Source organism: Scyliorhinus canicula, chromosome 5 (assembly GCF_902713615.1).
Source record: "Scyliorhinus canicula chromosome 5, sScyCan1.1, whole genome shotgun sequence".
Taxonomy (NCBI): Eukaryota; Metazoa; Chordata; class Chondrichthyes; order Carcharhiniformes; family Scyliorhinidae; genus Scyliorhinus; species Scyliorhinus canicula.
The window spans coordinates 200,855,561-200,869,874 of NC_052150.1; the positions used below are offsets into that span (position 1 = coordinate 200,855,561).

General features: G+C 47.0%; 1 protein-coding gene across 7 annotated transcripts in view; it reads right to left on the bottom strand.

Moving 5' to 3' along the window:
* Positions 1–14,314, bottom strand: part of zmynd11 (zinc finger, MYND-type containing 11) — a 254,526-nt gene that overhangs the window by 56,638 nt on the left and 183,574 nt on the right. For all 7 annotated transcript variants that reach the window (XM_038798349.1, XM_038798347.1, XM_038798350.1 and 4 more), the window contains one exon: positions 8,612–8,699. In XM_038798349.1, coding sequence (XP_038654277.1) covers positions 8,612–8,699 — 88 coding nt within the window. The remainder of the gene's footprint in view (positions 1–8,611; positions 8,700–14,314) is intronic.

Consider the following 14,314-nt stretch of genomic DNA (forward strand, 5'->3'; position numbering starts at 1 on the left):
GGGTGAAACAGCTGAACCTCGATGGCAACAGTCCCAACTCAGAAAACCACAGGCTCGAATCCTTTAAAACACAAACCAGGCTGACATTTCAGTGCGTATGTGTGCGTGCTTGGAGGCCCTATCGGATTTCACAGGTGGGAATAAGATGTCCAATGGCAGGATTCAAAGAACAGTTACCCAGGTGTCCTGCCTAATATTTCTTCCTCATCAACATCACCAAAACCAAATAACGTGCATGCAAATTAGCTGCTGTGATTCTCAACATTACAACCATTATAACACTTGAGCAATTTATCTGCTGTAATGAAACTTGCTCTTCCTTTCTGCAAAGTAATCAGGATGTGAAATGACAATACTAACGAGCATTCAAGTATGTTAATGCACGGAAAAAACTGGGAGTCAGAAATTCTGACTAAAATAGAAAGTCATGATTAAATAGCATGGCTGCACACTGACTAGGATAGGCAAGTAAGTGTGTCTAGTATAAAAAAATATATATAAAGAAAAGTGCTCCATATATGTGGGTGGCATGGTAGCACAGGGTTAGCACCGTTGCTTCACGGCATCAGGGACCCAGGCTTGATTCCTGGCTTGAGTCACTGTCTGCAGAGTCTGCACGTTCTCCCTGGGTTTCCTCCTGCGTGGGTTTCCTCCGGGTGCTCCGGTTTCCTCCCACAAGTCCCAAAAGACGTGCTTGCTAAGTGAATTGGACATTCTGAATTCTCCCTCAGCGTACCCGAACATGCGCCTGAGTGTGACGACTAGGGGATTTTCACAGTAACTTCATTGCAGTAGTTCATGTATGCCTACTTGTGACACTAATAAAGATTATTATTAAGAGTTAATGTTTTGTTCGAATGTCACTCTTCTTTGGCACTGAAATACAACGGTGATGGGTCTTTAAATTGTTGAGAAAAGGTGAGGGAGGGGCGGTGAATGGAGGATCTGGTGGAACAAAAATGTCTGGAATAGGTGAGAAAATAGGAGATTAAATAACAAATTGCCACGGAACTAAAGGCAAAGGGAGTGGGAATAGCTGCAGTGAAGAAATAAAGCATGGCTCCATAGTAGCTGTTAATGGCAGAATAAAAGGCAGCTCTGGGGAAAGCAAATACGTGGAAACAAGATGCAGATTGGCACTTGCCAAAACAAAAATCAGAATGGAATACTAAGTTCCAAACCTCAGACTGTGAACCCTATGCTGAGTCCAGGCGTTTGTAAAGTTCCTAATCATAATATGAGATACCATACCTCAAGCGTGTTTTGAGCTTCGCTTGAACATAATGGCTGGCTAAGGACAGAAAATAATCATGAAAGTAAGGTGGTGAATTAAAAAGGTAGGAACTGAAGGTCAGGGTCATGCTTAAAGACTGAGCGGTGTTCAGCAAAGTAGTCACTCAGTCTGCATTCGGTCTCTCCAATGTAGAGGAGACTGCACGGTGGGCAGTGAATACAGTTTACTAAATTGAAATAAGTTTTTATTTTAAATAGTATCCCTACAGTGCAGAATGAGGCCATTCAGCCCATTGAGTCTGCACCCCTCAAAGGAGCACCCTGCCGAGGCCCACTCCTCTGCCCTATCGCAGTAACCCCACCTAACCGTTGGACACTAAGGGGCAATTTAGCACGGCCAATCCACCTAACCTACACATCGTTTTTGTTTTTAAATCGCTTATTGTCACAAGTAGGCTTCAATTGAAGTTACTGTGAAAAGCCCCTAGTTGCCACATTCCGGCACCTGTTCGGGGAGGCTGGTACGGGAGTTGAACCGTGCTGCTCGCCTGCTTTCAAAGCCAGCGATTTAGCCGTGCTAAACCAGCCCCTTTGGACTGTGGGAGGAAACCAAGCACCCAAAGGATTCCCACATAGACACGGGAGAAAGTGCAAACTAAACATACAAGGTCGGAATCAAATCCGGGACTCTGGCACTGTGAGGCAGCAGTGCTAACCACTGCGCTACCAGTTCACGTAAATCACAGCTTCTCCTGGAAGGAGTGTTTTTTTTTGGTCTTGGACAGGGAGGAGAGGGGAAGTGATAGGGCAGGTGTTACATCTTCTGCTACAGCGCAAGAAAGTGTTGTGCAAAGGAGATGAGATGTTAGGGGTGATAGAGTTGTAGAGCAGTTATTGCAGAAGGAACAGGACTTTCAGAATGGCTGTGGACTTTGGACTGTGTGGGAGGAGGGATAGCTGTGTTTCGTGTTGGCATCACGTTGGAGATGACGAAAATCTCTCCTGCACTCCATCCCTGTTCTTGCCTTTGTTCTAAAAGGGAAGGCGGTGGCATAATGGTAATGTCACTGGACTAGTAATCCAGAAACTGAGGATAAGGATCTGGTGACATGAGCTCAACTCCCATCATGACAGCTGGTGGAATTAAATTAAATGAATAAATATAAAGTTGTTTCAGTAATGGTAACCATCATTGATTGTCATAAAGGTCCATCTGGTTCATTAGTGCACTTTAGGGATGGTAATTTCCCATTCTCACCTCGTCTGCTTACGTGCAATTCCAGACCTACAGTAATGTGAGGAAGTGATTCTTAACTGTCCTCTCAAATGGCCTAGCAAGCCACTCAGTTCAACAGCAATTAGGGATCGGCAATAAATGCTGGCTTTACCAGTGATGTACACATCCCACTGAAGAATACATTTTAAAAGCCTGACTCTGCTCCCTTTTTCAACAGAATAAACCCCGACACATTTCTGTATCTCTTCAGTTCTGAAAAGAAAGTCATATTGGACACAAAATGGTAACTTTCCCCTTCCACAGATGCTGCCAGACCTGCTGAGTTTTTTTCCGCATCCACAGTATTTTATTTAGTGCATGGTACAAAACTTTCAAAATAGCTAGGAAAGAAAGGGAGGAGGAATAGAAAGGTCAATTAGAGCCATCATATCCCATGACAGAGCAAGGCTGTGAACCAAACAATCACTATGGATTGAATGCAGAAGGAACAAGTGATCAGTCACATTGATATGATGCAGACATCCTAACACTGGAAAGGAAATAGAGGATGAAATTTTTAGACTATGAGAAGCATGAACTGTTGTAATTAAAACTGAAAAAGAGACTCAAATGTTTTAGCCGACTTGATGTTAAATATCCCCAACCAATGCAGACCAGCAATCAACAGGATACATAGCCAGAACAATGGAATGCATGTCAGAGGAGGTAATGATCAAGCTGTACGGTCCTCTGATCTGACAGCACCTCAAACATTGCTTCTACTTTGGTTGCCAAGAAATGAGACACATGTCCACAATTTAAAGGCCATACAGAGAAAACTGGAAAAATTGTATACCATTGCCAGGAATCCCAATGCCAGGAATTTGAATTAATGAGGGAGAACCAGACAGTTTGATTTTTGTCATCCTAAAACGGAGGAGTCTGAGGTAAGTAATGGAAGCACAGAACACTGAAAAGGTTAGCCTAAAAAACATTTAAAATAAACAGCAGGAAGGCATAGGATTCAAACAGGCAAAATGTAATTTTTAGACTAATATTGAGAAATTTGAAGGCGAAGCATGATTAAACAGCTTGGAACTCCCTCCCTAATGTACTATGGGTGTACTTACACCACATGGTCTGCAGTGATCAAGGTGGCAACTCACCATCACCTTTCTCAAGGACAACGGAGGATGGATGCTGGCCTAGCCCGTGAAGCCCACATCCTGTGAATGAATTTCAAAAGACATGTGGAATAAACCTCCAGTACACCCATCCTGGAGGCAAACCTTGAAATTATTTTAGAAAGGCATGCTACAATTAGAGGATATTGATGAATTATGACTGGATGACCTTCCTTATCTAGAATTGTGTGTCGCCAATTCTACTTCTGTCTGACACAAATATCTATCTTCCAAATCTATGAATGGAGATCAAACATGCTGCTGTTCTTCTCGTAATAAACATCTGAATATCCATTTTCCTGACAGGCATCTGATTTTTTTTTTAATCTGCTCACGGGATGTGGGCATTACTGGCTAGGCCAGCATATTATTGCCCATCCCCAACTACCCATGGAAGGTGATGAGCTGCCTTCTTGAACTGCTGCAGTCCATGTGGTGCTGGTACACCCACAATCTGTTAGGAAGAGAGTTCCAGGCATTTAACCCAGTGAGAGAAGGAACGGTGATATATTTCCAAGTCAAGATGGTGTGTGGCTTGGAGGAGAACCTCCAGGTGGTGGAATTCCCATGCATCCTCTGTCCTTATCCTGTGAGGTGATTTGGACGGTGCTGTTGAGGAAGCCTTGGCGAGTTGCTGCAGTGCATCTTGTAGATGATACACACTGCTATTACTGTGCATTGGCGGTGGAGGAAGTGAATGTTTATGGTGGTGAATGGCTGTGTAACAAGGGCTGCTTTGCACTGGGTGGTGTCAAGCTTCTTGAGTGTTGCTGGAGCTGCACTCATCCAGTCAAGTGGGTAGCATTCCATCACCTCCTGACTTGTTCCTTTGGGAGTCAAGTTGCGAGTTACGGGATTCCCAGCTTCTGACCTGCTCCTATAGCAGTATTATTATTATTATGGCTGATCCATTTCAGATTCTGGTCATGGTAGCCCCCCCAGGATGTTGATAGAGAAGGATTCAGCAACACTAATGTCACTGAATGGCAAGAGGAGATGGTCAGATTCTCTCCTGGTAAGTGAACTTATCCATTGCTGACAGGTTCTGGCAATGGGGTGAAGATAAGACAGGCTGACACTTTAAGGGCAGAGGAACAAAGGGAAAATGAGAAAAACTCTAAAGGCGCTATTTGTATATGTGAAACATTCACAACACGTTCTATGAATTAGAAGCATGGATAGACATTGTCATAGCCATTGTCATACCCACTGTGCGGATCTGGTTGCAAAGAGACCAAGGTTGAAAGCTAAATATTCCAGGACGCTTACCACTTAGAAATGAGATGCAGAAAGGAAAAGGAGGAGGAAGGGTAGGGCTGGTAATAGAGGATGGGATAAAGACAATACAGAAGAAAAGAACTTGGCTCAGCAAATCAAGGAGCAGAATTAATTTTAGTGGCGCTAAGAAACAGCAAGAGTGAGAGTTATTTACAGAGCCCCTAACAGTAGTTATAGTGTAAATCTGGAAATCAGAGGTGTATGCAACAATGGTAATGCAGTAATTCTGGTGGACTTAAATATTCATGAAAACAAGACATATGAAATCTGCTGTAATCATGTGGAGGACGAGTTCAAGGATTGTATACAAGGTAGTTACGTTGAGGGACCAACTAGGGAATAGGGTACTTTTGGATCTAGTACTGTGCAAAGAGAAAGGATTAATTCATAACCTTGCAATAAAAGGGTCCCCTTGGGAAGAGTGGCCATATCAGGTAGAATTTCATATTAACTTTGAAAGTGATTCAGTTATGTTTGAAACTAGTGTTTAATGACCAATGGCCTGAATTTTAGGCCCGATACAGAATTGGACACTTTAAATTGAGAACTGGAAATTTAAAATTAAACCACAGTCAGAAGCACAGATAGGCCTGATGGGAATTCGAACAGTCAAGTTTGAATACACTGAACAGAGACAGACAGCCAGGGTAAGTCTGGGCCTGCCCTGTAAACAAGTCACTTAGGATAAAAGGTCGTATTTAAACAAATCGATTGTTGTGGATTACCCAGATGAAACCAGACTTTCTGGCACCTGGATTTCCCACCACTACCATATGTTCGATAAGGTTATATGGACAATGCACCTGAAGATGGGCCCCGGACGTGAGCTCCTGATGCCCTGCAGAGTTGCAATTGGCAATTCCATTGACTGAGGCCAGAGAAGTTTCAGGAAGGGCGCGAAGGGAGGTATAAAGAAGAAGCATCCAGAGACTCTGCGCAGCAAAGACGCAATGCAGAGGCAGCGGAGAAGACTCCACAGCGGACCAGAGGACAAGAGGAAGCACCGTGCGAGACCCATCTTTACAGGCGAAGGCTCTGATACAACCGGGACTCAGGATTGGACCCATAGCTCCATCCAGTTAATCGGCACAGGTAGAATCTGAAGGCATACTTGGGGCATAGTTGGGGCAATTTAAGGGATAACTATTTTATTGTGTTCTAAAATAAACTTGGGTTGAATTGTGAACTTGTGTTTGTCCTTTGTTCATCTGGCAAATAAGACATTTGTATCTGGGTAAAACATTTGAACAATAAATTGATCGATGTGTCTAAATTCTACAGACAACACCAAGAGTGTTAAATCTAAACAAGTTTTGAGGATATAATCCATAAGGTGAATATGATCGATAACATGGATAAGGGAGAATGAGTGGATATAATATATTTAGATTTTGAAAAAAGGATTTTGTTGTAACACCAGTGGAGGTCAAGGGTTTAGGACCACCCAGAATATGAACTTCCCCGGTAACGGGGCAGGCCTTCCCCTTAGCAAGGAGAGCCCTCCCTTGTAAAAAAACTCGCCCTGGGAGCAGGTAGGGGAAGGAGACCCTTAAGAGTAGAGATGTGTTGCATTGTTAATAAACCTTATATTCAGTATTTTGCATCTGCCGTTCGTTCATGTGTGCTACTTGATGCGGGTTCTACAGATTTGATAAGGTCCCACTCAAGCAGTTGTCACACAAAATTAGGAATCATGAGATTAGGGGGTCATATATAAACTTGGATTGAGGATTGTTTAAAGGCCAGAAAACAGAGGAAGAATAAACAGAACATTTTCAAGCTGGCAGGTTGTACTTAGCTGAGATACCACAAGGGGCAGTACTTGGACCTCAGCTTTTAACAGTCTATATTAAAGACTTGGTTAAGTTATCCAACTTTAGGGCAGCATGGTGGCACAATGGTTAGCATTGCTGCCTACCGCGCTGAGGATCCGGGTTCGAATCCTGGCCCTGGGTCACTATCCGTGTGGAGTTTGCACATCCTCCCCGTGTCTGCGTGGGTTTAACCCCCACAACCCAAAGATATGCACGGTAGGTGGATTGGCCATGCTAAATTGCCCCTTAATTGGAAAAAAAAATAATTGGGTACTCTAAATTTAAAAGAAAAAAGTTATCCAACTTTGCTGACAGTAGAAAGTTAGGTGGGAAATGAAGCAGGGCACGACACAAAGAAGCTGCAAAGAGGTATAGACAGGTTAAGTGAGTGAGCAACAAGGGGGCAGATGGAGCATAATGTGGGCATGTAAGTGGTGAGGAGGGCGCAAATAGGTTGCAGAGGGATACGACAGGTTGGATCAGTTGGCAAGAACAGTTAGAAATGAGTTGGCAGATGTGTCTGCTTAGGTCTCACCCCCACAACCCAAAGATGTGCAGGGTAGGTGGATTCGCCAGGCAACAAATTGCCCCCTAATTGGGGGGGAAAAATGAATTTGGTACTTTAAATTAAAAGCAAAAAGAAATGATGTGGCAAAATGTGAAGTTATCCACTTTGGTAAGCGAAGTATAAGAAAGAAAACTATATTTTGAATGGTGAGTGATTGGGAAATGTTTGCATTCAGAGGGACTTGGGCGCCCTTGTAAATTAATCACAAAGTTAACATGCAGGCATAGCAAACATGAGAACATTACAGTGCAGTACAGGCCATTCGACCCTCGATGTTAGGAAGGCAAATTGTATGTTAGCATTTATAACAAAGGGACAGAAGCACAAGTGTAAAGCATTCTTGCTGCAATTATGGGCACAAATGAAGGTACACCCTGAGCAGTGCGTGCAGTTTTCGTCTCCGTAGTAGAGGCCATATCTGTCCATTCACTGGACAGTGAACAGATTGGCTCCTGAGGAGGGTTCGAGTAGACTGGGACTGTATTCCACGGGGTATAAAAGAATGAGAGGCAATCTTACTGAAGCATATAAAATTCTGAAGGTGTTTGACAGGGTTCATGCTGAGAAAATGTTTCCCCTGGCTGGGGAATCTAGAACATGGGGTCAGTCTCAGTATAAGGGGCCAATCATTTGGGACTAAAATGATAAAAAGATTTTTCCACTCAAAGGGTTGTGAATCCCTGGATCTGACCACCACAGAGAGCCATGACTGCTCAGTCCTTTAATATATGCAAGACAGAGTTGGATAGATGTTTGTGTACCATGAGAATTAAGGAATATGGGTATAATGGGGGATGGTAGAGTTGAGATATAAGATTAGCCATGATCTTGTCAAATGGCAGAGCAAGCTCAAAGCACCAAATGTTATGTTCTTAAATCACAGTTTGGATGCCGTATATTGTGCTGGACAGCTACATTGTTGACTCTTTACAGAAATGTGATCCACATACCCAGAATAAAGCAATACCAAAAGCAACAAAAATGAGTAAAAGTGATGTGGGACAAATATAATACAAACTGGCAAGTATCTCACACAGTACTTCACTGTTTTAAATTCCTCCACACACCATTCTCAGCAGGGATAGCAACCAAATGATTAACTCCCAGAGTCTTTTGTAGCTTTTGAAACAACTGGAAGGATCACAAGTGGCTAAAGAGGATTCCACTTCACTCGTTAGCTTCTACTCTATCCCTCTTAACGGACAGAAAACATAAAAAAACAGAATAGATTGTCCTCTTTACATTTTTTTCACATATTCTCAGTCTCTGAGCATCAACATTTACAAGTTTGACAAAGCATCAATATAAATGATCTCACCTCCATAGAATAAAATAGTGTTGTGAAGAAGCAACTGGGCATCAGCTTTAAACTCATCAAAACTTTTGTATTTGTTTTCATTCAGTTTCTGCAAAGGAAAATGAAATCATGTTATAGCATCACTTGAGCACCAATGCTCCACACAATCACTACCTGTTTTTATACGGATTTTACTAAATTAGATTTTTAACATTTGGGGTAAACACATTTCAACGTTGTAGGTCAGAGCATTCAGCTTCATTGGATGGGACTTTGCAGCCCCAACACCGGCAGGCATCGTTGTGGGCAGGATGGGATAATCTGGACAGTTGTTCAAAGTTGTTCTTTCTACACTTTCCAGGCCCACCCATGACGGTGCTGGTTAGTGCTGGGGCCAAAATTCCCGGCCATTGAGACTTACGGTGGCGTGGGCGCGCAGGGCGGCCGCAGCGCCAAGGGCTCCCGCCAGTGGCCGCGAGTTGCGGCGATTTTTGGGGAAGTTTTGACGCACCCCCCGACTACCGTCGGCCTTTGGTGCCGTTGCGAGCAGCCAGCTGGGCCGGTTTAAAAACTGGTGAAGAACCCCGCGCGGGTGTTGGGGCAGCGGGGGCGGAGCTACGAGGAGGCAGAGGAGGCCGGCCCGAGTCCAGGGCACCATGTAAGTGGGGTGTCCCACGACGGATGGCTCCCACCTAGGTGAATCACCTGAAGAAGGAGCCGTGCTCCGAAAGCTCGTGTTTGAAACAAACCTGTTGGACTTTAACCTGGTGTTGTAAGACTTCTTACTGAGATTAATAGTGGTCTCCGAGCTGGAAGACTTAGAAAACCGCTCAAGGCGGCATAATTTGAGAATTGTGGGCTTGCCCGAAGGGACAGAGGGCCCAAGGCCAACACAATACTTCGCTAAGAAGTTGGCGGAGCTGATGGGGGAGAGTGAGAACACTCCCAGTACGAGCTAGACCGAGCCCATCGGTCATTAAGGCCGAAGCCCAAAATGAACGAGCCGCCAAGGGCAGTAATTATCTGCTTCCATAAGTTTTGCGTGAAGGAGAAGGTGTTAAACTGGGCGAAGCAGAAGCGGGAGATACTATGGGATGGTACTACGGTCCGGATCTACCAGGTCTTGACGGTGGAGTTGGCAAAAAGACGAGCGGCGTTTAGGTGAGTGAAGGCGATGTTGTGTAAGAAGGGGGTACGGTTTGGTATGGTGTACCCAGCGAGGTTGAAGGTAACGTATAACGGCAAAGACTTTTGTTTTGAGACAGCGGATGCGGCTGAGGCGTTCGTGAAGGCAGAAGGCTTGGGACAGACATGAAGAGTGGAGCTGGAAGAGAGACTGTGGACTGTGTTTGAACAGCCGGAAAATGTATAGATGTTATAACTTTCTTTTTACGGATTTGTATTGTAATCTACTTCTCTTTGTATTGTTATAGAGTTTAAGTTAATGGTGGGTTGATGGGCACTCTGTGTTGCGACGGTTACATGTTATGTCAGTGAATTGTATGGGTTAGATTGTTGGGTTTGTTTTTTTTTTCCTCTGGGACTGAGTGGAAGGGGAGGATATGTCTTGGCGGGGGGGAACCACCCACACTAGCTAGCTAAAGTCAGTCAGCTAGTGAACGGAGGTGAGAGGAGAGGAGGGCTGCGGACATTGGAGCCTGGATAGCAGGCATCAATGGGCCTACGAGGTGAGCGAGAGGGGGGGAGGAAGGGTTGGATGCTGGGGGTATTGTTTCTGGGGGAAAGGTAGGGGGGGGTTTTCGGGAGGGGGGGGGGAGAAGGGGTTCGATGTTAACAATGGACAGGGGGGGTCAGGCTTCTGGGGAAGGGCCCGGCGGTGTGTTGATGGTGGATAAGAAAGGTGGAGGGAGTGAGAGACCCCCAGTAAGGATAGTTACGTGGAACATGAGAGGGCTAGGAGGTCCGGTCAAGAGGTCAAGGATGCTTGCGCATCTTAAAAGTCTGAAAACCGATGTGACAATGCTGCAGGAGACTCACTTGAGGGTGAAGGACCAGGTGAGACTTAAAAAGGGTTGGGTTAGCCAAGTGTTTCACTCTGGATTTGATGGAAGGGCTCGAGGGGTAGCAGTGTTGGTCAGCAAAAGGGTACGCTTCCAGATGGAGAAGGTAGTGGCAGATCAGGGGGGTAGATATGTGATTGTGGCCGGGGCGCTGGACGGGAGATTAGTGGCGCTGGTAAGTGTATACGGTCCCAACTGGGACGATGCGGGATTTGCGAGGAAGGTGTTTGGAGCCATTCCTGACTTGGACACACACGAGCTGATTGTTGGGGGGGGGGGGGGCTGGAACCTGGTGCAGGAGCCAAGGTTGGACAGATCACGACCGCGCACGCTGGTCCCATCAGGGGGGGCAAAGGCGCTGGCTGGATTAATGGTGGAAATGGGAGGGGTGGATCCTTGGAGGTTCCTGCACCCAGGGGAACGGGAATACTCGTTTTTCTCAGCAGTCCATAGGGTATACTCGCAGATTGACTTTTTTGTGGTGGGAAAGGCTTTGCTGGCTGGAGTCAAGGGGTCGGAATACTCTGCAATTGCTGTGTCAGATCACGCGCCACATTGGGTGGATATGGTGCTGGAGAAGGGGGTAGTGCAGAGGCCGGGGTGGAAACTGGATGTGGGGCTTTTGGGGAACCAAGTATTCTGTGAAAAAATTGAAAAGGTAATTAAGGAGATTCAACTGTACGAGTGAGGTGTCAATGGCAGTCGTCTGGGAGGCTCTAAAGGCGGTAGTGAGGGGTGAGGTAATTTTGTTTAAGGCCAGGGTGGACAAAGAGGAGAGGTTGGAGCGGCAGAGGCTAATAGGTGAGATGTTGGAGGCAGATAGGAGTTATGCGGAGCATGGCGACCCAGCGATGCTGGGAAAGAGGAAGGAACAACAGGCGAGCTTCGACCGACTATCCACCAGGAAGGCGGTGCGCCAACTGAGGCGAGCAAGGGGTGCAGTTTATGAGCATGGAGACAAGGCTCCGGAGGGAGGCAGCAGCAAGGGAAATTTTTCAGGTAAGGGATAGGGCCGGGAAGTTGGTGGTGGCTCCGGAGCTGATTAACAAGGTTTTTGAGGTATTCTACGAGAGGTTGTAGAGGTCAGAGCCACCCGAGGGAGACCGTGAGGTGCTCGAATTTCTGGATGGGTTGGCGTACCCGAGGCTAGGGGAGGGAGACAAGGCTACATTAGAAGGAGCAATACCAGAGCAGGAGATAAAAGACGCGATTGGGAGTATGCAGTCGGGGAAGGTGGCAGGGCCGGATCGGTTTCCGCTGGAATATTATAAAAGATTTAAGGATACGTTGGCACCCCTGATGGTAGGGATGTTTGAAGAGGCGATAGGGAAGGGAGTGCTGCCGCAAACCTTGGGGCAAGTATCGATTTCACTGTTGCTTAGAAAGGATAAGGATCCGACGGAGTGTGGGTCGTATAGGCCGATTTCACTTCTTAATGTAGACGCAAAGGTATTGGCAAAGGTACTGGCGGGTAGGCTGGAAGGATGCCGCCCGAAGATGATCAGACAGGGTTCGTGAAAGGGAGGCAGCTGTTTTCGAATATTAGGAGGGTCTTGAACGTCGTTATGGCACCGGCGGAAGGGAAGGAAACAGAGGTGGTGGTGGCACTGGATGCCAAGAAGGCGTTTGATCGGGTGGAATGAAATGAAATGAAATGAAAATCACTTATTGTCACGAGTAGGCTTCAATGAAGTTACTGTGAAAAGCCCCTAGTCGCCACATTCCGGCGCCTATCCGGGGAGGCTGGTATGGGAATCGAACCGTGCTGCTGGCCTGCTTGGTCTGCTTTAAAAGCCAGCGATTTAGCCTAGTGAGCTAAACCAGCCCCTGGTACCTGATGGCAGTGCTGGAACGATTTGGGATTGGACCAAGATTTGTGAACTGGGTAAAGTTACTACATAAGGAGCCAAAGGAGAGTGTCTGCACGAACAATATAAGTTCGAGATACTTCTCTCTCCACAGAGGGATGAGGCAGGGATGTCCTATGTCCCCTCTGCTGTTTATGCTTGCGATTGAGCCGTTGGCCATCACATTAAGAAGTTCGGGAGCATGGAAAGGAATAGTATGGGGGGGGGGGGGGGGGGGGGGGGGGGGGGGGGGGGTGGGAAGAGAGAAATAGAGCATATGGTGTCCTTGTATGCCGATGACTTGCTGCTGTATGTGTCGGAGCCGAGTGCGTTGATAGGAGGAATATTGGAGTTGCTGCAGGTATTTGGTTCTTTCTCTGGGTACAAGCTGAACTTGGACAAGGGTGAGTATTTTGTGGTGTCTCAACCGGGGGTGGGGGCAGGGGTGGTGGGGCTGCCATTCCGTAGGGCAGGGACTCACTTTAGGTATTTGGGGGTGCAGGTTGCCCGGGAGTGGGGAAGGCTTCACAGATAAAACATCACTAGTTTGGTGGGGAGAGTGAAAGCCAACCTGGCGAGGTGGGATGGTCTCCCTCTGTCACTGGCGGGCCGGGTGCAGGCGGTTAAAATGAATGTGTTGCCGCGATTTCTGTTTTATTTTTCAATGCCTACCGATTTTCCTGCCAAAGTCCTTTTTCAGGGAGATTGAGGGGAGGATTACCTTGTTTATATGGGGAGGGAAGGTGGCCAGAGTGAGGAAGGTGCTGCTACAGAGGGGAAGGCAGGCAGGGGGTTTGGGTCTCCCGAACCGGATGTACTACTACTGGGCGGCGAATGTGAAGAAGGTGCGGAGCTGGGTCAGGGGGTTTGATTCCCAGTGGGTCAAAATGGAGGAGAGTTTGTGCAGGGGGTCAGGACTGAAAGCACTAGCACAGCACCGTTCCCGATAGCTCCGGGGAAATACTCAGGGAGTCCGGTAATAATAGCTTCATTGAAAATCTGGAGGCAGTTTCGCCAACACTTCAGGTTGGGGGCAGGGTTGAGGGAAATGCCGATCCGGGAGAACCACAGATTTGAGCCAGGGAGGTGGGATGGAAGCTTTCGGAAATGGGAAGAGAAGGGGATTAAGACTCTAAAAGATTTGTTTCCTTGGGGTCGATTTGCAGGATTGAGGGAGCTGGAAGTGAAGTATGGGCTGGAGCAGGGAGACGTGTTTAGGTATATGCAGGTTCGGGACTTTGCCAGGAAGGAGATACAGAGTTTCCCGGAGGAACCGGCCTCCACGTTGTTGGAGGAGGTGCTGGTGGCAAGTGGACTGGAGAAGGGGACAGTGTCAGCGGTATACGGAGCTATGTTGGAAATGGATAGGGCACCACTGGAGGGAATCAAAGCGAAGTGGGAGGAAGAATTGGGAGAGGTTATAGAGGACGGGATCTGGTGTGAGGTGCTCCGGAGAGTGAATGCCTCCATCTAGTGTGCGAGGTTGGGGCTGATACAGCTGAAGGTGGTGTACAGGGCACACCTCACGAGGGCAAGGATGAGCTGATTCTTTGAAGGGGTAGAAGATGTGTGTGAACATTGCGGGGGGGCCCCACTAATCACGTTCATATGTTTTGGTTCTGTCCAAAGCTAGAGGAGTACTGGAAGGAGGTGTTTAGGGTAATTTCCAAGGTGGTGCATGTGAAGCTGGACCCGGGTCCCCGGGAGGCCATATTCGGGGTGTCGGATCAGCTAGGGTTGGAAACGGGTGTGGAGGCAGATATCATAGCCTTCGCCTCGTTGATCGCCCGAAGGCGGATCCTGCTGGGATGGAGAGCGGCCTCTCCACCCTGTGCCCTGGCGTGGCGAGGGGACCT